The sequence below is a fragment of the Ictalurus punctatus genome, chromosome 7 (genome assembly GCF_001660625.3).
Source record: "Ictalurus punctatus breed USDA103 chromosome 7, Coco_2.0, whole genome shotgun sequence".
Taxonomy (NCBI): Eukaryota; Metazoa; Chordata; class Actinopteri; order Siluriformes; family Ictaluridae; genus Ictalurus; species Ictalurus punctatus.
The window spans coordinates 18,599,730-18,622,409 of NC_030422.2; the positions used below are offsets into that span (position 1 = coordinate 18,599,730).

The 22,680-nt window shown below is 37.8% G+C and overlaps 2 protein-coding genes across 6 annotated transcripts; one reads left to right on the forward strand and one right to left on the reverse strand.

Moving 5' to 3' along the window:
- Position 1: 1 nt before the first annotated feature.
- Positions 2-8,891, reverse strand: ttc5 (tetratricopeptide repeat domain 5). 3 transcript variants are annotated; one of them, XM_017472338.3, is made up of 10 exons: positions 8,800-8,891; positions 7,768-7,900; positions 5,621-5,832; positions 5,291-5,444; positions 4,393-4,484; positions 4,236-4,292; positions 3,744-3,890; positions 3,370-3,584; positions 3,072-3,216; positions 2-326 (listed from the first exon to the last, which is right to left on the reverse strand). In XM_017472338.3, exons 1-10 carry the CDS (start codon positions 8,800-8,802, stop codon positions 207-209), a joined length of 1,278 nt encoding a protein of 425 aa, XP_017327827.1. In that variant the 5' UTR covers positions 8,803-8,891; the 3' UTR covers positions 2-206. The 3 variants fall into 3 exon arrangements, with proteins under 3 accessions (XP_017327827.1, XP_017327825.2, XP_017327828.1); XM_017472336.3 differs by having other exon boundaries at positions 8,756-8,882; XM_017472339.3 differs by having other exon boundaries at positions 8,732-8,823.
- A 214-nt stretch (positions 8,892-9,105) lies between these two features.
- Positions 9,106-21,855, forward strand: man2b2 (mannosidase, alpha, class 2B, member 2). Of its 3 annotated transcripts, XM_017472333.3 has the most exons (19): positions 9,108-9,310; positions 9,849-9,995; positions 10,124-10,229; positions 11,490-11,662; positions 11,776-11,891; positions 12,031-12,208; positions 12,332-12,530; positions 13,144-13,334; positions 13,442-13,601; positions 13,764-13,909; positions 14,096-14,373; positions 15,517-15,705; positions 15,875-16,118; positions 16,217-16,327; positions 18,070-18,262; positions 19,199-19,345; positions 19,491-19,603; positions 21,206-21,326; positions 21,444-21,855. In XM_017472333.3, the coding sequence occupies exons 1-19, from the start codon at positions 9,182-9,184 to the stop codon at positions 21,533-21,535; spliced, it is 3,033 nt and encodes a 1,010-aa protein (XP_017327822.1). In that variant the 5' UTR covers positions 9,108-9,181; the 3' UTR covers positions 21,536-21,855. The 3 variants fall into 3 exon arrangements, with proteins under 3 accessions (XP_053537354.1, XP_017327822.1, XP_017327824.1); XM_017472335.2 differs by lacking the exons at positions 9,108-9,310; positions 9,849-9,995 and adding an exon at positions 11,091-11,154; XM_053681379.1 differs by lacking the exons at positions 21,206-21,326; positions 21,444-21,855 and having other exon boundaries at positions 9,106-9,310; positions 19,473-19,604.
- Positions 21,856-22,680: the final 825 nt, after the last annotated feature.

Here is a 22,680-nt window from a genome sequence, read left to right on the forward strand (position 1 = left end):
GTATTTCAGGAGCACCAATGGGAAAGTTTTATTGTCTCAGATCTGGATCAGGCATCTGAAACTTTTTCACAAAAACACCCACCAACATCAGTGGAAAAAAACTATATAAATATGTACAAATAAATTCGACTAAACAAAATGTTACAGACTATGTACAACTAAAAATGAAAAAGGTCAACTCCATTGTCTGCTCTCTTTGAAATTGCTCATTCACTGTGTGGTTTGTAACTGACTGAAGTCGCTATTTGGCTTTGCATCGCTTGTCTCTTTCCGTTCACAATAAGCAGGAGAGGAGAGTCGACACGTATACTGCGGAAATCATAAGACTGCAAGGAGAAGAGTTAGAGACATAAGTGACAGGTCTTGTATATAAAAACACAACATACAGTGCCCTCCATTAATATTGGCACCTTTGGTAAATATGAGCAAAGAAGGCTGTGAAAAATTGTCTTTATTGTTTAACCTTTTGATCTTTTGTTAAAAAAATTCACAAACATACTCTGCTCTCATGGATATCAAACTGCAGAACAAAACAGGTTTATCCAAAAAATCATCGTTGTTAAATATTGGTGTACAACAATTATTGGGACTCTTTTAGTCAATACTTTGTGCCTTTGCCAAGATAACAGCTCTGAGTCTTCCCCTACAATGCCTGATGAGGTTGGAGAATGGCAAGGGATCTGAGACCATTCCTCCATACAGAATCTCTCCAGATCATTCACATTTCGAAGTCCACGCTGGTGGACTCTCTTCTTCAGTTCACCCCACAGGTTTTCTATGGTTTCTAGTCAGGGGACTGGAATGGTCATGGCAGGACCTTGATTTTGTGATCAGTAAACCATTGTTGTGTTGATTTTGATGTATGTTTTGGATCATTGTCCTGCTAGAAGATCCAACCACGGCCCATGTTAAGTTTTCTGGCAGAGGCAGTCAGGTTTTCATTTAATATCTGTTGATATTTGATAGAGTCCATGATACCATGTATCCTAATAGTTTGTCCAGGTCTTCTGGCAGAAAAACAGCCCCAAAACATTAAAGAGCCACCACCATATTTAACTGTAGGCATAAGGTTCTTTTCCATATGGCTACCTCTCTCTGTGCCCCAGAACCACCTCTGGTGTTTACTGCCAAAAATCTATTTTGGTTTCATCTGAAAATAGAACCCAATCCCATTTGAAGGCAAGCTGAAGATGCCAAAGTTTGTTTTTGGATGAAAGTAGAGGCTTTTTTCTTGAAACCTTTACAACCAACTTGTGCTGATGTAGGTGAATTCAGATTGTAGTTTTGGAAACTTTCTGATCCCAAGACATAACGAACTTCAGCAATTCTCCAGCTGTGATCCTTGGAGATTTTTTGGCCACTCGAACCATCCTCCTCACAGTGCACTGAGACAATATAGACACACATTCCAAGTTGTTTCATAACATTTCCAGTTGACTGGAACTTCATTATTGCTCAGATGGTGGAAATGGGCATTTTCAATGCTTGTGCTATTTTCTTATAGCCACTTCCCATTTTGTGAAGCTCAACAACCTTTTGCTGCACATCACAGCTATATTCCTTGTTCTTACCCATAGTTATGAATGACTAAGGGAATTTGGCCTGTGTGTTACCTCATATTTATACCCCTGTGAAACAGGAAGTCATGGCTGAACAATTTTCTGTTCCTAGTCACCCAGGCGTACTAAAAAAAAAATTAAAATATCAAATGAGAATATACTTCAAATATATTTTTCTCATATGAATTCGTAGGGGTGCCAATAATTGTTCCACACCTGTGTTGTGTTTGCAATTGTTTGATATCCCTGAGAGCAGAGTATTTTAGTGAATTTTTGAACAGGGTTAAGCAATTAAACCTTCTTTGCTCATATTTAGCAAGGGTGCCAATATTCGTGACAGGCACTGTATGCTGTACTTCAGTGATGCACAGACGTGAAAAATTTGTGGCTGAATCCAAATTTCGTCAAACACTGGGTTAAATATCAAAGCGCGAATCTTAACTACTTTTTACATTTATTTGCAATAAGCTTTTATACCACTGCAGAAATGAGGGCAATTTAATTTTAACTTTGAAACTGAATTGACAAATATAAACAGATTTATTAGGAAATATTTTGCATGAGCATTTGCATGAGCATATTTTGCAATGTGGTATTCATGAAAATCCAGTTTGTTAAGAAAAAAATGTGATTTTTTTATTTAATTATGTATAAATCCTTATGATAGCTCACTAATGTGAAATTAACTGATCGGCTTCACAATCATATAACGATATAATGTACATATAATTGGCCTGAAATTGTATATATTTTATCTACTAATTACGTTCTCAATGTTAAATAGCTCCTTTATTACACACATACATTTAAAGAAAATGTGAAATTCATTAATTTTCAGTAACCTCTTTTTCATAATCAGTGTTATGGTAAACACTAGGCATGAGGCACTGGGTATCACACACTCATTCACACCTAGGGCGATTCATTGTAGTCAGTCCACCTACAAGCATGTTTTTGGAGAACCTGGAGGAAACGTACAGACGTGGGGAGAACATGCAAAACTCCATATAGCCAGTAACCCGAGCCCAGGATCCACCATGGAGCTGTGAGTTACTAACACTACCCATTGTGCCACCATTTAGTGAAATAAATCCATACATTAAGATGATTAAGACTAGCCATCCAATTAGTACAAATGTAATGTCATATAAATGGAGGCAGATTTAGCCTGTGTCTGCGGGAGCCGACACTGCAATAGCCGAGCTGCATTCCGCACTTATGATGGCTCTTTCACCATCTCAGTGTCATCTTTTGTCCTTTTAATCTCTGTGAGTTTTGCCTTTTATAATGTTTTTCTGGGCATCACTAGACAAATCATTTCTGCCATGAACACATTTGGTACTGGTACAAGATGCATTTTACTATGCCAAATGCAGATTTGCATCTAGATGGTTGTTCTGTTGTACTTTATGGATTTTTTTTAACAGTTTTTTTGCTTATAATATATGGTGGCTGAACACTCTATAAGACAATATCAGTAGGTGTCAAGTAGTGAGTGATGAGTGCATGTACCTTATCACTGTGTGTTATGCTGTGTCGTTTCACTTCTGGTTCAGGAATGACGACTGTATCTCCGATTAACACACCCCAGCCATCAGCTATGTTATAAACCATGACCACACAACATGTCTCCTCGCTATCTACCATCCCAAACGTACTGTGAGGACAAAAAAGATCACTAATACACAATATCACAACACTGAAGGTTGCAGGTAACATGCAAGGACTGTAAAATGAAATAAAAAATATTTTCTTAAGTACACCTTGAGGGGAAAAAAGTCACGTGTAAATTGTTCACTTATTCACTCACAAGGCCATGCGGCCCTCCGTAGCCAGACTGAAGACGACTTTTCCCATGGCTGCAACACCGGTATTATGACCGTGCGTAAGAGCACCGAAACTACGGAGCTCCAGACATCCAGTGCGGCCTGTCGGGGAGCGATACTGAGGCGAGGCACACGGACCCAAAGCAGACACGCTCAGGGAGGAGAGCATGTTACGCAGGCGACGTGCTTTTACTTTCCCCTGGTAACATTTTAAAGGGTCAAGCTTATACACCACTTGCAAATTCGTATATACACATTCAGTAGTCATCATTTATGGCATTCTGCTGCTAATTACTATAAAATCACTGACAAAAACAATGCTTTCTATATCATGATACAACATTTTAACAGCACTCACCTTATTCTCCATTAGACCAGTTATTTGATCTAGGTATTTCAGCAAAAGCCTCTCTCTTTCTGTAGCTTCCTCCCAACCTGGGTCAAGAGCTGCAGCACGACTGTATCCAGCCAAAGCTGAACTGAACATTTCCTCGTACTGGAACAGCTAATGTGGCAAAGTAGGACATAAAAGCTGACGTTAGCAAAGTCTGCACAATGCTAACAGATTTAAAATTCAAGAAAGAAATTACAATTAATCAATTTCACACTGGCATATGTATATGAGCTGCTGTAATACAGTCTATAAGCTGAAAAATTAGGAAAGCCAAAATTAGAGGGGAAAAAATGTTTACAGCATGTTTACTGAATAATTTGAGGCAAATCAACCTAAATAGTGTCACAAAAACCTTGCTCTGTTATGCAGCACAAAGCTATAATTTGTAGGTTGGACTTGATCTGAATAAATGAATCCTCAATTTGAAAAAAGCACAACAAAAAGAGAGAGAATTACCGTGGCACGATTGAAGTGCAGATCAGCATTTAAGGCAGATGCTTTGTCAATTTTCTCCTGAAACAAATAAACAATACATACAATTAGCAAGATAATCAGTCGAACTATACCAAACACAATGGCCTCTGAATAATCTATCCAGTCTGTGTCTACTCACAGCTTGCGAATAGGCACTAAGAGCTTGCTGAGACATCTGAGGATTTTGTCCACTGCTGAAGAACAAGGAGATGTATGCATTCCCTAAGATGTCTGCTCAGGAAAGGATTGATTTCAATTTTACTGAATAAATTTGCCATCTTATATAATTTATTATTCATTCAAACCTTTCACACAGCATTATCAGATACCGTAGTATCAATGTCTGATTGTAAAGCTAAAGGCAATCATGTTACACACACACACTGTGCAAAAGTCTTATGCACATGTAAAGAAATGCTGTAACCAAAGATGTGTTTATAAATTATGAAATTAAACTTTTTCTAGAAAAAAATCTATGAGGAGCAATAAACAGTGATAAACTAAGCAAAGTCAATACTTGACATGACAACACTGTTTTTTCATTATTATTTATATATATATATATATATATATATATATATATATATATATATATATATATATATATATATATATATATTTAATGCATCAGTAGTCTCAGATACATTTTGTGCAGATTTATAAGGAAATTGGCTGCTAAATTTTTCTAAGCAACTTGAAGAATCTGGCAAAGTTCTTCTAGAGACTTTGATTATCACACTTGCATCTGTTTTTGTAGGTAAAACCCAACAGGCTTCTTTATGTGTATTATGTAATGTGTTACTTTCTTTACTGACATACAAACATTTTTGTCAAATGTCCTCCACATTTTTGTTATATTTATATATATATATATATATATATATATATATACATATATATATATATATATATATATATATATATATATGATAGATAAACAGACAGACAGACTGTGTGTGTGTGCATAAAAGATCAAAAATTTATACTTAAGGTAGTCATCTATAATTCATTAGACCATAAAATTGTAACAAACTTACACCAGGATGTTCCATCTGTGACATCCAGCTGCACAGCCTGCCTAGACAGATCCACACTCTCCATAATACGCTTGCCTTGCTCCTGTGCGCCCCCTTCTGGAGGCAACTGCCTCAGCACCATAGAGAGGTTTCGCAAAGACACTTTATTTTTGCTCTGAAGAAGTGATACAGTGCACACAGTACAAAAACACTAAAGTCACAGACAAACACTCGTATTTGACAGTGGAATGAAAAATCATTATGTTAAGAGAATCTAGTTTTATCTCACAGATTTGCCTACAATTTTTCAAAACCACTTTGCTTCATGCATGTTTTCTCTCTCACACATACTTGCTGTAGCGCTCCAGTAAAACAGGTCTTTGCAGCAATCAGGTCACCTTTCTTCCAGTACTGCTCCCCTAGTGTATTCCACGCCTCCACCAGGCCTGGTTCCAGTTTTACTGCCTTTGAGAGGTTCTCTTCTGCTACCTGACTGAACTGTGGACCTACGTTCAGACATCGGCCCCGCAGGAGCAAAAACTGAGCGCTGTTTTTGTAGAGTTCTGCAAAACATAGGATGAGGACATATATGTGCATTTAAATTCTGATCTGTGTATTGCATGAAATATGCAAACATAAAATTGCATAATGAAGTATATTAGGCCACATCCTCATGTAAATTCAATTCAATTCAATTTTATTTGTATAGCGCTTTTTACAATAGACATTGTCTCAAAGCAGCTTTACAGAAATATCAACATGGTATACAGATATTAAAGGTGTGAATTTATCCCAACTGAGCAAGCCACTGAGTGGCGACGGTGGCAAGGAAAAACTCCCTAAGATGTTTTAAGAGGAAGAAACCTTGAGAGGAACCCGACTCAGAAGGGAACCCATCCTCATCTGGGTAACAACAGATATTGTGAAAAAGTTCATTATGGATTTATATGAAGTCTGTATGGTGTTAAGAGCAGCCGTAGTCCCAGCAGTCTGGAATTAAAGAAGATTTGAGCTCCATCCAGAGGCAGAAAGGATCTGGATCTCTAGTATCTCCATAAATTCGTGTGGGGCTCGGCGAAAGGAGAGAGGGAGAAAAAAGATAATTATGACTGCGAAGTAGTAGAACAGAATCTAGTCAGGGTAGGCTTGAGTAAACAAATATGTTTTAAGCTTAGACTTAAACACTGAGACTGTGTCTGAGTCCCGAACACTAATAGGAAGACTGTTCCATAACTGTGGGGCTCTATAAGAGAAAGCTCTTCCCCCTGCAGTAGCCTTCACTATTCGAGGTACCGTCAGATAGCCTGCATCTTTTGATCTAAGTAGGCGTGGCGGATCATATAAAACCAAAAGGTCGCTTAGATATTGTGGCGCGAGACCATTTAGTGCTTTATAGGTTAATAAAAGTATTTTATAATTAATGCGAGATTTTACTGGGAGCCAATGCAGTATTGATAATATCGGTGTGATATGGTCGTATCTTCTAGTTCTAGTTAGGACTCTAGCAGCTGCATTCTGGACTAATTGGAGCTTATTTATATTCCTACTGGAACATCCAGACAGTATGGCATTACAGTAATCTAATCTAGAGGTGACGAATGCATGAACTAGTATTTCCGCATCATGTAGTGACAATATGTTTCTTATTTTAGAAATATTTCTGAGATGAAAGAAGGCTATCCTAGTAATATTATCTACATGAGCATCAAATGATAGGCTGGAGTCAATAATCACTCCAAGGTCTTTAACTGCTGCACATGATGAAACAGAAAGACCATCCAGAGTAACCATGTGATCAGAAAGAATACTTCTAGCTACACGTGGGCCTAATAAAAGTATTTCTGTTTTATCAGAATTAAGTAGAAGGAAGTTAATTAACATCCAATGTCTAATGTCCTTTACACAATCCTCAACTTTACTAAGCTTCTGTCTGTCCTCTGGCTTCGCTGAAACATACAACTGTGTATCATCAGCATAACAGTGGAAGCTAATTCCATGTTTACGAATAATTTTACCTAGGGGTAGCATATATAAAGTAAAGAGCAGTGGGCCTAAAACAGAAACCCTGTGGAACTCCAAAAGTAACCTCAGTACGCATGGAGAATTCACCATTTACATCTACGAACTGATAACGATCGGTCAGATAAGACCTGAAATCTTAAACCATACCCGCTTTCTATGCAAGCTTACCCCTATCTATTGACACTATTAAACAGATTTTAAATCTCATCGTACTTTATTGGCCTATAAGACTACATAATGTGCTGTGTATAAATACTCTGATAATTTAGATCGTTAACCATTGTAAGCACAATTTCTGCTGCTTGTCCTGTCTTGTAGTATTTGCATAATCAAAAATCAACCGGATGAAATAACAGAGAGGATGATACAGCACCCCAATAGGAGAAGCACATGTCTGGGAAAACAATAAACAAAAAAGTCAACATATATAATGTGATTGCACAAAATAGTTATCTGTGGGTATAAATTACACTCACCTTCCTTCTCCTCCAGCTTCTTCAATGTCTTATTCATCTCTTCGGCAACATCATTCTGTTTTCTACTGGCATCTTCCACGCTGTGCGTCTCAAAATAGTGATCCCTAAAGTGATAGAGTCCATCTACGAGTTCCTGAGAAACATCACAAAAGTATCATTTGCAAAATTTAGCGTCTTAAATTCAGTTTATATTGTTCTAACTCTATATACTACAATATAATGTTCCAACTCCAGATAGATACACAATATAGCTAAAAGTTTTTGGACACCTGACCATCACCACCTGTATGTAAGCCTTCCCCAAACTGTTGCCGCAAAAGCTGGAAGCACACAATTGTATAGGACGTCTTTGTATGCTGCAGCATTAAGATGTCCTTTTATTGGAACGAAGGGGTGCAAAGACGTTCCTGTACACAAAGTGAAGTCCATAAAGACATGGTTTACCAAGGGTGGTGTGGAAGAACTTGATTGTTGGGATGAACTGAAATGCCCACTGCACTCCTCGCCTGACCTCACTAATGCTCTTGTGGCTGAATGTACTCAAATCCCCACAGTCTCGCTGCAAAATGAAATGGAAAGCCTTCCCAGAAGAGTGGAGGTTTTTAAAGGGGGACTAAATCTGGAATGGGATGCTTAACAAGCACTTATGGGTGTTTGATGTGGCCAGGTGTCCACATACTTTTGGCCATACAGTGTAGGTGTTCCAGAAACAACATTGTACAGTACATAGTACACACAAACTAAACATATCAAATTATATATTTATATAATATAATATAATGAGTGACTTGAGCACATCAGTGTCTACATCCCTGTAGCAGCTTGTGTTGCTAGTAAGCCATGTATTCGTTGTTATAGTGACAGACGAGAGGCTAAACAGCAACTGCACAACTACCTCAACTAGCAAATTAGCTATCAGTCTAGATTTCCTCATCTTAAATATGAATGCCAGCAAGCTACTTACAGCGTATGTATGCGGAATTCATACCTTTAATACTTGCAAATCGTCTTTGTCAGATGTTTTATGCTCACCATCGTTATCAACTTCAGCCATCTTTACACAGGAAAAGAAGCCGAAACACCAGACTGCGACTCCGCCTGCTGGTCAGGAGGATAACAACATGCACCAGGATGTTTTGTTAACGTATAGACAACTTTTACTGTCATTTCTCTGTTTTAATAGACCACGCCGTTTTATAATGTCGTGCTTTCACTTGGGAGATTTGTTCTTAAATTTGATCTTAAAATTAAATTAGCACTTACACATATTTAAATAAAACGATATTAAGAATCCGTCAGACCGGTTTGACGAAGGTTAAATTGCGCATGCGCACGAGACAGTCACATGCTGCTGCTGTCATGAGACGGTTTGTAGTCGGTTTGTAAACTGTTCTAGTGCAGTTTATCCGGAAAGATGACGTTTTTACCGTTGTTTCTTGGGTCATTCTGTGTTTTGGTGTCTGTGAGTTATTCTGCAAAACCAATCCAGACTTTCGTCATCCCTCACAGTCACATGGATGTCGGATGGGTGTACACAGTCCAGGTAAACTCAGTGCTTTGGAGTGTTGACAGCAAAATGGAGTACTCCCTGTCCTGCATATTTCTGTGTTTTCCCTGCTCAAACACACCCGGTTTCTCTCAGGAACCGCGAAACTGTGCAGGAAAAGAGTTGGGAATATGAACTCTAGCGACCTGCCAGCATAACCAAGGCTCTGTGACGTTTGTTTGTTTGTTTGTTTGTTTGTTTGTAATTCAGCACACCATTGCCACAAATGTCAAAAGGAATCTAATGGCAATTTTAATGAAATGTCTTCCATCTATGGAAAGTTCAGAAATAATAATAATAAAATAAAAAAAAAACCTCCATGGCTCCAATAAATAGCCAAACTATTATTGTACATCTTTAAGACATGTCTATTTTATTTCTTTAATAGTTTGAGTTTAAAATAAATCTGACATGTCCCATGAATCTTTTTACAGTTAAAGGGGTCCTTTTAAACTGTAGACTCAAATAGGTTTGAGAACCCCTGCTCTACAGTGGAGGATGATGATGATGATGATGATGATGATGTTCCCTGTAGGAGAGCATGCACGCTTATGCGTCAAACGTGTACACCACCGTTGTGGAGGAACTGACCCGAGTTAAGAATCGCAAATTCATTGCGGTTGAGCAGGAATTCTTCCGACTTTGGTGGGATACAACAGCGTCTGAGTGGCACAAGAAACAGGTGAGTAATAAACTTTCACTGCTGTCACTAAATCATCTTGGAAATGATGGTTGCTGCATTTTCCTCTGTTGTGAGCTTGTTAGTGCGGGTACATCCTGTCTGTTAATGGAGACTTGTTTCCATGTCAGGTGAGACAGCTTCTGCAGGAAGGGCGTCTGGAGTTTATCATCGGCGGTCAGGTGATGCATGACGAGGCAGTGACGGATATTGATGATGCCATCGTTCAGCTGACAGGTTTGGGCTGTGGCTATTATGTGCATGTTTTGCTTGAATATTTAGTCAAGTTGAAGGGGTAACTTAGCAAAACATGTTAGCTGTTTGGTGTCTGGTCGCTTCTTTTGTCCTGCATTGGACCCATGAGGTTAAAGTAGCTGATGTACAGGTGCATCTCAGATAATTAGATTATCATGGAAAAGTTTTTTTTTTTTCTGTAATTTAATTCAAACAGTGGAACTTTTCATATTTTAGATTCATTACACACAAAGTGAAATATTTCAAGCCTTTTTTTGTTTTAATCTTGATGACTATGATTTACAGCTCATGGAAATCAAAAATACAATATCTCAAAATATTAGAATAAAGAACTTTATAATACAGAAATTTTGACCTTCTGAAAAGTATGTTCATTTATTCACTCATTTCTTGCTCTGGGCTCCTTTTGCACGAATTACTGTATCAATGTGGCGTGGCGTGGCGTGATTTCCAAATGAAATGCAACATTTACTTCCATCTTCCCCATGATTGTGGTTGTGTACTGAACCAGACTGAGAGATTAAAGGCTCAGGAAACCTTTGCAGGTGTGTTGAATTAATTATCTGATTAGAACTCTTCTCAGGTCGACATTTCTGTATTATAAATTCTTTATTCTAATATTTTGAGATACTGGATTTTTTGATTTTCATGAGCTGTAAGCTGTAATCATCAAGATTACAACAAAAAATATCTTGAAATATTTCACTTTATGTGTAATGAATCTAGAATATATGAAAGTTCCACTTTTTGAATTAAATTATGGAAAGAAATGGATTTTTCCATAATATCCTAATGTTTTGAGATGCACTTGTATAATGTATGTCTGTCCCATGCAACCACCAGTTCTCAAATGATGTCAAGCACGCCTGTTGATCTTGGACAACTTGGAATCAGTTTCGTCAATTTGGTTAGTAATCAGCTTTATATCATCTAGCTCTTAGGTCCCGCATCCCAAAATTTGAAGGCCAAGTTGTATCATAAATTTAAAGGTTATATAAGTGGTAATATAGATTGACTTTCAAATTTAATTTGTAAGTACAGACTATTCCTGGTGAGTCAGAAAGACATTTAATATATGATTACATAGTTTAAAAAGATTGCATGTATTTACAATAATATTTTGAGTGATCAACTACATCTGAGGTAATGTAAGTATTGTGTATATTAGACTTTTCATTGAACTCTCCCTGACACTAAGTAGACACTTCCTTTTCTGATACACTCTTCCTCTCTTTATTATAGAGGGACATGGGTTCTTGTATGAAACATTTGGTGTCAGGCCTCGCTTCTCCTGGCATGTTGACCCCTTTGGTGCCTCCGCCACCACTCCGGTCCTTTTTGCCCTGGCTGGATTTGATGCTCATCTCATCTCTCGTATTGACTACGACCTCAAAGAGAACATGCAGAAGAGCAAGGTTGTCCTGATTTCCTAATTATCCCAGAATGTGTTCTTCAGAGCATGTAAACTGTGCATAAGCCCATGATAAATGTGTTGACCAATATTACGACTGCGCTTATATTTATACAGAGACTACAATTTGTGTGGAGAGGGTCATCCTCATTAGGGGTGGACAAGGAGATATTCACACACACAATGGACCAGTACAGTTACTGCACGCCATCATACCTCCCCTTCTCAAACAGGTAAACCATTATATCTAATCTTAATCTGTATCACAAACTATGTATAAGTTTAACAGAATTACTAACTAGTTGATGTCATTGGAGATGCACATATATAATCCATTAAGATTCTTCTGACACATTTCGTTGTTGTAAATAGGTCAGGATTTTATTGGAACGGAGTTGCTGTGTTTCCAAACCCACCTAAAGATGGTGTGTATCCCAACATGAGCCTCCCAGTTAGGAAGGACACTTTGGAGCCCTATGCCCAAACCATGGTGACCAACATTAAACAAAGAGCACAGTGGTTCCAGACCAAACATGTTCTCTGGCCTTGGGTTAGTTTAGTTTTATACTGGTGCCAACCAAAGGCACACGCTGCTGTTATTCATTTACCCACTCATCTGCATGTGCATTATAGTTTTTCTGTTATTCAACAAAGTCTGTTGACATTTTTCTAGGGATGTGACAAGCAGTTCTACAACGCATCAGTGCAGTTCACAAATATGGACATGTTAATGAATTACATCAACCAGCATAGTGAGAAGTTTGGCGTGACTGTTCAATACGCCACTCTTAAAGACTATTTCCAAGCCTTGTACCAATCAAATATGTCTTGGGAGGTGAGGGGAAGCCAAGATTTTCTCCCCTATTCCACTGGTAAGTTCTCTTTAAATATCATAATATTCATAATATATACATGAATTTACATGATTACTATGATTTTTATTTTTTTTGGCAACTAGTTATGTTAGTATGGTAATATGTTAGTTAGGTAACAGACTACAGGAAAAACCATTGTAAAAAGTTTCTTCGTAATGTTTTGGGCCCTAACAAGCTGCCAGAACGGCTACAATGAACAGATTCTACAATTCTCTAGACCTGTACTGGCTGGATGAACACCATTCTTCTAAAAGATGTGTTTTGATAATGGTGGTGGAGAGTGCTAACACTTAAGTAATAAATTGCCTATACGGTTCATGTTTGACTTGGTTGATATCTGGTGACTATGAAGGCTCTAGCACATAATTTAATTCATTTCAGAGTCGTCCTGAAAGAGACCACTCCTATCAGGATAGAAATCTTTCATTATAGGATAAAGGTGGTCAGGATAACTTTGTTCTGATTTGCAGTGACATTTCCCTGCTGTCCATTTCACAACATAGCAACCTTTTTTTTTCCCTCTCCTTCTTGTTTCTTCGTCACCCACCTCTAGAAGAGATGACTTCTTTTCTGCATTTCTAGCCTGATCTTGTTTGTTCATTGCTTTCAGAACAATTTCAGGCATGGACAGGGTTCTATGCCTCCAGGAATGTTCTGAAAGGAGTTGCAAGACGAGCCAGTTCCCTTTCCTATGCTGCGGAGTCTTTGTTTGTGCGGTACCGGATCAAGTACCCTGATGGCCCTGTCAGGAAAGAGTGGGCCATGGACAAACTCAAAGCCATCAGATGGGCTGTCTCTGAGGTGTGTATTGTGTTGGGTTTTTTTAAATGTGCTAAATATATTTTTATGTAATATCTGATATAATATTCTTTAATGCTTTTTGATAAATGGGTTTTACATGAAACTAGGTTCAACATCATGATGGCATTACAGGAACAGAATCCCCAAAAGTGGCTGATATGTACATGGATCACCTTATGCAAGGTATGATGGGAGTGCAAGAGCTCTTGGCAGCCATGTTTCTTCTCCCTCAAAATCCTGGTGTTTCTATCAACTCATTTAGCCCAGGTGAGCATGTACTTCAGGTTCATTGACCCTGTTCCTTCAGAAAATGCTCTATAATCTGTGATCAGCACCTACTACTGATATAGATATATATTACTTTGAATATAAACTGGACACGGAGCAAAGTAATTTGAATCACTCTAATAGTTCTTAATATTTTTTTAGGTAATACAGAGTTGTCAAATGACCTTGAGCAACACATCATTGTTTACAACCCACTTGCTTGGAACATTACAACATACATCAACATTTCTGCAAAATATCCAATGGCACTTGTGTTTGATGATAACGGGAAAGCAGTTCCTGCTCAGGTAACTCACTCAATCAGACTCTCAACAGTCACATCCTCATGTTCTACGCTCAATGCTTTTTATATGCTAAGAATTTCCCGCATGACTTTTGTGACTTGCATGGTTTGCTATCTTTTCTTGCTTACCAGTTTGGTGTATGTCATTGTAGACAAGTGATCAGTAAACCTATACAACATATTCTTTCAGATCCAGCCATCTGCAGAGGCGCCAGATGACTATGATCTTTTCATAATGGTGGAACTGGGTGGACTTCAGTACAGAAAATACCTCATCCAGTTCCCACAGTCAAAGTGTAACACTAGTACTACCTGTGGACTCACTTACGCAGCGAAGGTGGTGAATTTCAAGAGACGGAACATTCGTGAGTGGAAGAAAACGGGGCGAATGCTCTTACCTGTGCTGAACGACTGCTACGTAATGCTGTTTGACCAGGAGACAAATCTTCTGCATAGTATAAAACTCAGGTCACTACACATTTTCTCATATTCATATTATTATTATTATTATTATTATTATTATTATTATTATTGTTATTATTATTTAAATCTTGTTTTTGTTCATCCAAATTACATTTTCAGAAGATATGATCACAAAGTGCTGGGTAGGAGTTATTGTTTTTTGTTGGGGTGTGTGTGGTTTGTTTTAATATAAACATCAGTTTTACTTTCCTGCCTTTTCATGAGAAAGATTAGTCAAAGTGAAATCTGCACTAACACATTTGAAGCATCCAGATTGATTTTTTTTTTTTTTTTTTTTTTTTTGTTGAGAAAATCAGCAGTCTATAAAGCAGTGTTTATTAAAGAGATAAGAAAGTTTGATACAGAGTGAGGTATATCTGCTGTTACATCAGCGCTTATAGCCTGATAACTAATTAGTGACGCTTTTTTAAAAAAATTATTATTAAAGAAATCTTAAATTTGAATATTGTTTTTGTGGACATATATATAATGCACATATGGTACTGTGCAAAATTTTAGGCACATGCAAAAAAAAATAAAAAATTCTGTAGTGCAAAGACGCCTTCAGAATAATTAAATTAAATGTGACAAATTTGGTGTGACAAAAAAATATAAATGGTAGTCTCCGGTAAAATTAGTGCAGTTTTATAAAGAAATGAGCTGTAAGTTTCATTGAGCATCTTGCAGGACCAGCTACATGTAGCTTTTTCTTTTTCTTTTCAAAATTTTCTAAATGTCTTTCAGTATGAGAGACCTTTTTCGTCCTGTTACAAAACACTGAGCCCAATCATTCTGTCATCACCCGTAAATGTAACTTCTATGGTGGCAGCACTTCTACTGACTTTAGCACTCATTATCATTAGGTTTGTACATATGGCCTTCCAATCACTATTCTGCTGATGTACCATTTATGTATAGTTCTGTTTGAGTGGTGATGTAGGCTGGGGGTCTTGGACAAAAGAATAAGAATCATGGCCATGTTCAGAGCTGATGAATTGAAGTGAATTCACTGGTTTTGTTATATTTCTGTCTTGTACTCTGGAACTTTATCTCCTAGTTAGTAGCGTCTCCTAGAATTAGTAGAGTAAGACAAATTTTGCATTTATCTGTGAAGGAATTAATTTATGGTTTCTGAATGTTTTGTTTCAGGAATGAGAAGAAGACAGTTAAGATACAACAAGACTTTTGGGAATACAAGGCCAACGGAGATGTCCATGCCGGTCCTATCTCGGATAACTATGTCTTTACAGCCAATGATACTGTTCCTGGGTACAAATCTGTCTCAATGCAAATAATTCCAGGGAAAATCATTTCTGAAATACGTCAGTATTTCTACAGGTAAACAGCTAGAACCTTGTACTAATTACATATGTTTTATATTTTTATCTTGAGGGATAGACCATTCTTCTGTAAATATATAGATAAACATTTAATAACATTGGTTGTAAATCAAAGTGGAGATGAGAACAGTTTTGGATAAAAACTCTATTGTAAAATCTCTCTACAGGGAAGAATCTGATGAGAACCACACTTACTCAGTGGTCACCCGGGTTCCGGTGGGTTTCAAGGACAAGTTATTATGCCAGAGACTGGATCAGAGCTATGTGGTGGGCCCTCTACTGGTGAACAGAGAAGCTGTACTCAGAACCACCTCTAGTCTGAGTAACAACAGGACAATATATACTGATAATAATGGCTACCAGATGATGAAGAGGGAGTACAAGAAGTATATCAACAATACGTTATCTCGAGTAAGAACAAGAAAGACACTTGCATTACTGTCTTGAATTGATCATTTTAAATATATTTTTATGTTTGTTTGTGTGTGTGTGTGTGTGTGTGCGTGCAGAACTACTACCCAATGGTACGAGGAGCATATATTGGAGATGACGACAGCAGGTTGGTGCTACTCAGTGAGCGAGCGCATGGAGTAGCTAGTCTCAGCCAGGGCCAGATAGAGGTGCGAGTAACTTACACACACTAACACATGAACCTATATACCATTTTTGTTAGATTAAGGTTAGCCTTAATATAATCCTTAATTCTGACATTATCAGGATTAAGACTGTTCACTGGTTGAAGTATGAATAGGATCAAATGTAAAGCAGAAAATAAATTGCTATGTGCTGTAAAGAGTCTCAAGAAAACACTTTATTTGGGAGTCAATTTTAGACTCTCTAAAAGCAGTCAGCAAAAGCTTGTTAACAACCTGCCAGGTGACTGCCATGAAACAGTCTATCAACTCATTCTAAAAATGTCAACACTTTATGGTTGTTGATTCCTAGATAATCTACGAACACTATGTAGACTATCAAATTGTTCCTTTTGTTTTAACTTTATTTGCTGTAAGTAGTAGGCCAATCACAACAGACTGGGACATCTGACCAATCAGAGCAGAGTAGTTTCTCTGAAAGGAGGAGTTTAGAGTGAACGGGTCCTCGAACGAGTCGTTTGTGACCTTGAGAAAAAGAGGTGATGCTGCATTGTAAATTGAGAAAATTACCTTGGGTGCAAGTAAACCTATTGTATGAGACCTTGAAAACAAAATTAGGCACGTTTAAAAAGCATAATAAGTGCACTTTAAACTATAGACTTGTCCATAGTCGTAATTCAGTCTATATAGACCCTATTTCATCACATGTTATGCAAAGACAGAATATCGTAAGTTTACATGTTGAAAATCACTTGATAGGCTGGGTGCAAGATGCTAAAGTGGACAGTCCAAATAATATCAGTGTGTGGAGTGTCTAAACCCAATTGAAAGTTAGCACTTGTTTACAGTAAAAAATGCAACCTGATATTTAACTTGTTTACATCAGTGTTGATCAATGATGAAAATATGTATGTGCGTTACTACTGTACTGTTATACTTAAATTATAAAAGTGTCATGTGTGGGATGGGATTACATCTATGACTAGTACTAGTATTTACTGCTTAACAGAAAACAAACAGACCTAGGCCCTTTGTGACAGTCCTGAGTGCTTTTTGTTACAAAAAAAATTGCATGTTGCAAAAGGCCTTCTGCCAAAAACATTAGTTTTTCTACCCATAACAAAAGTTGAGTCAATATTATGAAGTAAATACATAGTTTGTTGTTGTTTTGTTTTTGTTTTGTGGATTAGGTACTTGGAGGTATTTGAGAGCAGGCTACACGTGTTTGCTCTTCTTTACCGTACTGTCTATTTAAAGGCTACACTCTAGCTTGTACATTAGCTAATGCATATTTAGGTATTAAATAAACAGTAAAGGGCAGAATATCTAAGCTTTCGTGAACTAGCTTATAGCATTATAGTTAACAACCATAGAGATATGTTGAATCTTAAATAGCTTTCTATTGGTCATATAAGGCACTACTTACAGTATGGGTGTCAGTATGTTGTATGCTATGCAGTGCATGTATAAAGAGATAATAGAAAACCATTTCTGTCTGTTCATCATCACCATCATAGAAGGTTGGTTTCGCCAAGCCACCGTTGGTATGGAGATGCGTATAGTAGCTGGAACACCCTGTAAAATATGGTTCTGTGCTATTTGAGTCAAAGAGCACATATCATAGGAGTCTGGATTGTGGTATAGTTGCCAGATTGGCTGCCGAGTAGGCAGACTTGCCCATAATGACCATGGTTAAGGTTGTTGTGAAGTGGGTTTTTTGGTTTTTTTGTTTTTTTGTTTCTTTTAAATAAACGGCGGTGGCATTGTAGGTGATGCTTCATAGGCGGCTGTGGAACAACCAGGAGTGGAATCTGGGATATAATCTGACCCTGAATGACTCCTCAGTGGCACGGCCAGTTCTGTGGATGATGGTTGGCTCTCCTGCTGCAATGGCCTCTCACTATCAGCGAGCAGCACTACAGCTCCAGCACAGACCTGTGGTCTTCGCTATTGACAAACCTGGTGAGTTCGCACACCATCCATCTTCTATACCGCTTATCCTTTTCAGGGTCACGGGGAAACCTGGAGTCTATCCCAGGGAGCATCGGGCGCGAGGCGGGGTACACCCTGGACAGGGTGCCAATCCATCACAGGGCACACACCCATTCATACACTACAGACACTTTGGACATGCCAATCAGCCTACCATGGAGCAAACCGGAGTACCCGGATGAAACCCCCGTAGCACGGGGAGAACATGCAAACTCCACACACACTGGGCCACGGTGAGACTCGAACCCCCAACCCTGGAGGTGTGAGGCGAACGTGCTAACCACTAAACCACCGTTGAAATGCTCAGCAGAAATGTTTAGCTCAGCAGAAATGTCCAGCATTCCAGCAGAAATGTTTAGTTCAGCAGAAAGGTTCAATAAAAATGAAACGAAAAAAAATACTATTTGAATATTGAAACAGCAGAAATAATTTTCTTTGAAGGTACAGCCTGAAATACCAATTTTAGAATGGGAGTATACAGTTGTAGAAGAGTCAAGACAAACAGTACTAAATTTGTGTTAAAAGGATGTTCAGTATGAAGCATGTTGTAAATGTGATGCTTTACTATTTCAGTAGCCCTTCTTTATGTACAAGTCTACAGTATCCACCTGAGTTTATCTACTAAAACAAGGTTGAGTCTTGGGCATAAATTGTTTTTGCGATATGCAAAACTTTAGATTATCCATGTGGGACCATCTACAGCAGGGGCCATCAGTCTTCTCAGTGAAAGGCCAGTGTGGCTGCAGGCTTTGTTTGGAGCCCAGGATGGGGTGATTAAACAAGTGTGACTGGTTGGAATGAAAGCCTGCAGCCACACTGGCCATTTGTGGACAGGATTGAAGACCCCTGATCTACAGCATGCAGGATAATGCTCATTAAATCCTCTTTTTCTCTTATCTTTAACAGAAAAACCATGGAATAGGAGAGCACGCTTGAATGGACTTACTGTCCAGACTGTAGTTTTGCCTCAGAATCTCCACTTGCAATATCTCGGTATTCCTGGTTGGAGCTACAACCCAAAACACACCCAGCACCTCCAGGATCTCAACTCTAGTACGCAAATCCCTCCAGATTATACACACACAGAGCCGGTCCTAAGTTTTGGGCACTTTAAATAAATGTCAGCCTTTTAATCCACTTTGTGATTTTACTTAAGCAGTATGAAAATAATTTTATGTAGATTGTAATTGATTTGTAGGTGAAGAAAAAACATCTAAATCGGACTTTGACTGGGTTCTCTTGAGGATTACTCACTTGTATGAGAAAGGAGAGGATCCTGTTCTGTCCAAACCTACCACCATCAACCTAAAGGTAAAACTATGACATGCATACTAATTATTTTATTGTTTGGTATGTAATAGCTGGAACGCGAGAGCAGAAATGATGGAACCAATCAGGCGAACAGACATTAACAAGACTGAAATGACTCCACCCCCCTCCCCCTACTGTGGTTGGGAAATAAGAACAAAAGAGCAAGAACAAAAACTGTGAAAAGTGTGAGCTTATATTCATGAAAAGAGGATGTGAATAGGGAATTAGGGTGAGAGGTTGCATTGAATTTCAGAGAGTGTGACCTCTGCTAATGGGGAGGGGTAAACATCCTAAGCTGAACAAATCTGCAATGATTTTCAGTATACTGCATCAAATGAAGAAAGATTTTCCAAAGTCATGTCATTTCTGTGATCACAGAATATGAATGTTGATCCAGTTTCTTTTACAACATGGATATACAGTGGTGCTTGAATGTTTGTGACATTTCCTTTAGAAATGTCTATATTTCTGCATAAATATGAGCTAAATCATAACATTATTGCACAAGTCCTAAAAATAGATAAAGAGAACCCAATTAAACAAATGAGATAAAAAATATATTACTGTTAATTTATTTATTGAGGAGAAATATCCAATATTACATATCTGTGAGTGGCAACAGTATGAAAACCTTTGCTTTCTCTTGAGATTTAGTTTATGGACAGATGTCCTGACATTTTACTTTAGACTTCACTGGTATAATTCACAATTCATTGTTCCATCCATGATGGCAAGTCGTCCTGGCCCAGATGTGGCATAACGGGACCACACCATGATACTAACACCACCATGTTTCACAGATGGGATACGGTTCTTATTCTGGAATGGAGTGTTTTTCCTTTCTCCAAATATAACACTTCTCATTTAAACCAAAAATTCTTTTTTGGTCTCATCCATCCACAAAATATTTTTCCAGTAGCCTTCTGGCTTCTCCATGTCTTATTACACGTCTTGGACTGACCTTTGTTGGTCGGCCACTCCTGGGTAGGGTAACAAGAGTCTTGAATTTCCTCCATTTGTACAAAATCTGGCTGACTGTGGATTGTTGGAGTCCAAACTATTTAGAGATGGTTTTGTAACCTTTTCCAGCCGGATGAGCATCAACAACTTTTTTTCTGCGGTCCTCAGAAATCTCCTTTGTTCATGCCATGATATACTTCCTCAGACATGTGTTGTGAATATCAGACTTTGATAGATCCCTGTTCTTTAAATAAAACTGGGTGCTCACTCGCACACCTTTTGAAATAACTGCTAATCCTAGAGGTTCACATACTTATGCCACTCACAGATATATAATATTGGATCATTTTCATCAATAAATAAACGATCAAGTATAATATTTGTCTAATTTGTTTAATTGGGTTCTCTTTGTCTACTTTTAGAAATTTGATGTTGTTTCAGGTCATATTTATGCAGATATAAAGAAATTCTAAAGGGTTCACAAACTTTCAAGCACCACTGTGTATGTATTTGCAGCATTCTGAATCATTTACAAAAACTGAAAAATGTTTAGCTTTGTTAAAGTTCATGGTGTTTGCCTGAGGCCACCAGCTCCTGATTTGCTATTTAACATTTCCACATATTTTTTTCTTTCCCATTCAGGAAGTCATGTGGGGCATAGGGGAAATAAAGGAAGTGCAGGAACGTTCCCTCACAGGAACCTGGGATATCTCAGACCTCCAGAGATGGAGCTGGAGGACAAATGAGAAGGAACAGAACACTGGTATTACCAACTTATTGTATACCATAAAGTCCTGCATATTGTTCACATACTATTGTGAATTTAATGAGTGAAAGATTTAGTATATGATGTTGATGTGTGTGTGTTCGTTTGTTCCAGAGAACACCAGCTCCTTTAGAGGCGTGACCAAGGACTTCAGTGTAACCATATCACCAAAAGAGATCAGAACTTTCTTGCTTAAGTTTAAATAGTAGTTTGCTCTTTCACTTGTTTGTTCATTCACTGGTTAGAATCACTTACAAGATAAATCACAAGTTGGTGTTTTTGTAAGAAAAACCTTCCTTAAATCTTAACAATACAGCATTATTCTGCAGTGGCCAATTTCTTAAATTCAGACCCCTGGTGAAGAAAATCTTTAGGTATCTTCTGTGAAGATTATAACATGGAACTGTTTCTGTATTGCTGGATGTTATTTATTAATGGTTATTTTTTTCCCTCATATTACAAACGTTTTCCTTTAGTCATTTTTCTGAGGAAATATTGAAATTTCGATAAAGTGATTATTTTTGTACGGGTTTGCTGGCTGTCAGTATTTGATTACATCACCTCCAAAGAAATGTTTAACAAGTTCACTGAAATTCTTCCTCATTTTCAGTGTCACCAGTTACCCAGTATAGAGACAATGCAGGGATAACTGGGAGATGGCAGCAATAAAAAAAAAAAAAAAAAAAAGTTTTCTGTGTATGTGCTGTGAGATTTAGTGATGCATCCAACAAGCATACCCTGTACCCAATTAGAGGAATTAATGCATACATTATATTTTTCTATGGCCTCCTTCACTTGCATCAACACCTCTTTGGACCACAGATTGAGATTTCCCCTGAACAGCTACCAAATGCAAATTCAGTGCTTGGAATCAACTTCAAACCTTTTTGTCTCCTTAATTTGTCATGAAATAACAAGGAAACAGGCCACACCCGGCCATGAAACTGCTTGTCAATTGTCCAGTTACTTTTGAGCCTGTGAAAACGGAGGGACACCATTAATTCCTAAATGGCAAATGCAATATTTTTGTTAAACCACTTGAATTAAAGCTGAAAGTCTACACTTCAATCACATCTCGAATGCTACATTTCAAATCCATTGTGGTGGTGCAAAGAGGCAAAATTATTAGAGATGCACAGATACTAAATTTCTCAGCCAATACTGATCGCCAATTATTCAGAGTGATCTCGGCTGATACCGATAGTTTGGTGGTTCTGCCATTTTTTCATCTTCTTTTAAATTAATAATAATTAATTCCACAATTCTGAAGGAAATACAAATAAAAACTTTATTCTCTCCATTTCAACAAGTTGTTTCACAGTAAACATAAACAGAAAACACATTACTTAAA

Coding starts and splice junctions, on each gene's coding strand:
- ttc5 (XM_017472336.3), bottom strand. CDS start 8,821: ATGGCTGAAGTTGATAACGATGGTGAGCATAAAACATCTGACAAAGAC. Junction 5,833..7,767: donor GAAGCTGGAGGAGAAGGAAG/GTGAGTGTAATT, acceptor TATGTTTTGCAG/AACTCTACAAAAACAGCGCT. Junction 3,585..3,743: donor CTGGTCTAATGGAGAATAAG/GTGAGTGCTGTT, acceptor AAATGTTACCAG/GGGAAAGTAAAAGCACGTCG.
- man2b2 (XM_017472333.3), top strand. CDS start 9,182: ATGACGTTTTTACCGTTGTTTCTTGGGTCATTCTGTGTTTTGGTGTCT. Junction 11,663..11,775: donor AGAACATGCAGAAGAGCAAG/GTTGTCCTGATT, acceptor ATATTTATACAG/AGACTACAATTTGTGTGGAG. Junction 21,327..21,443: donor TGAGAAGGAACAGAACACTG/GTATTACCAACT, acceptor CGTTTGTTCCAG/AGAACACCAGCTCCTTTAGA.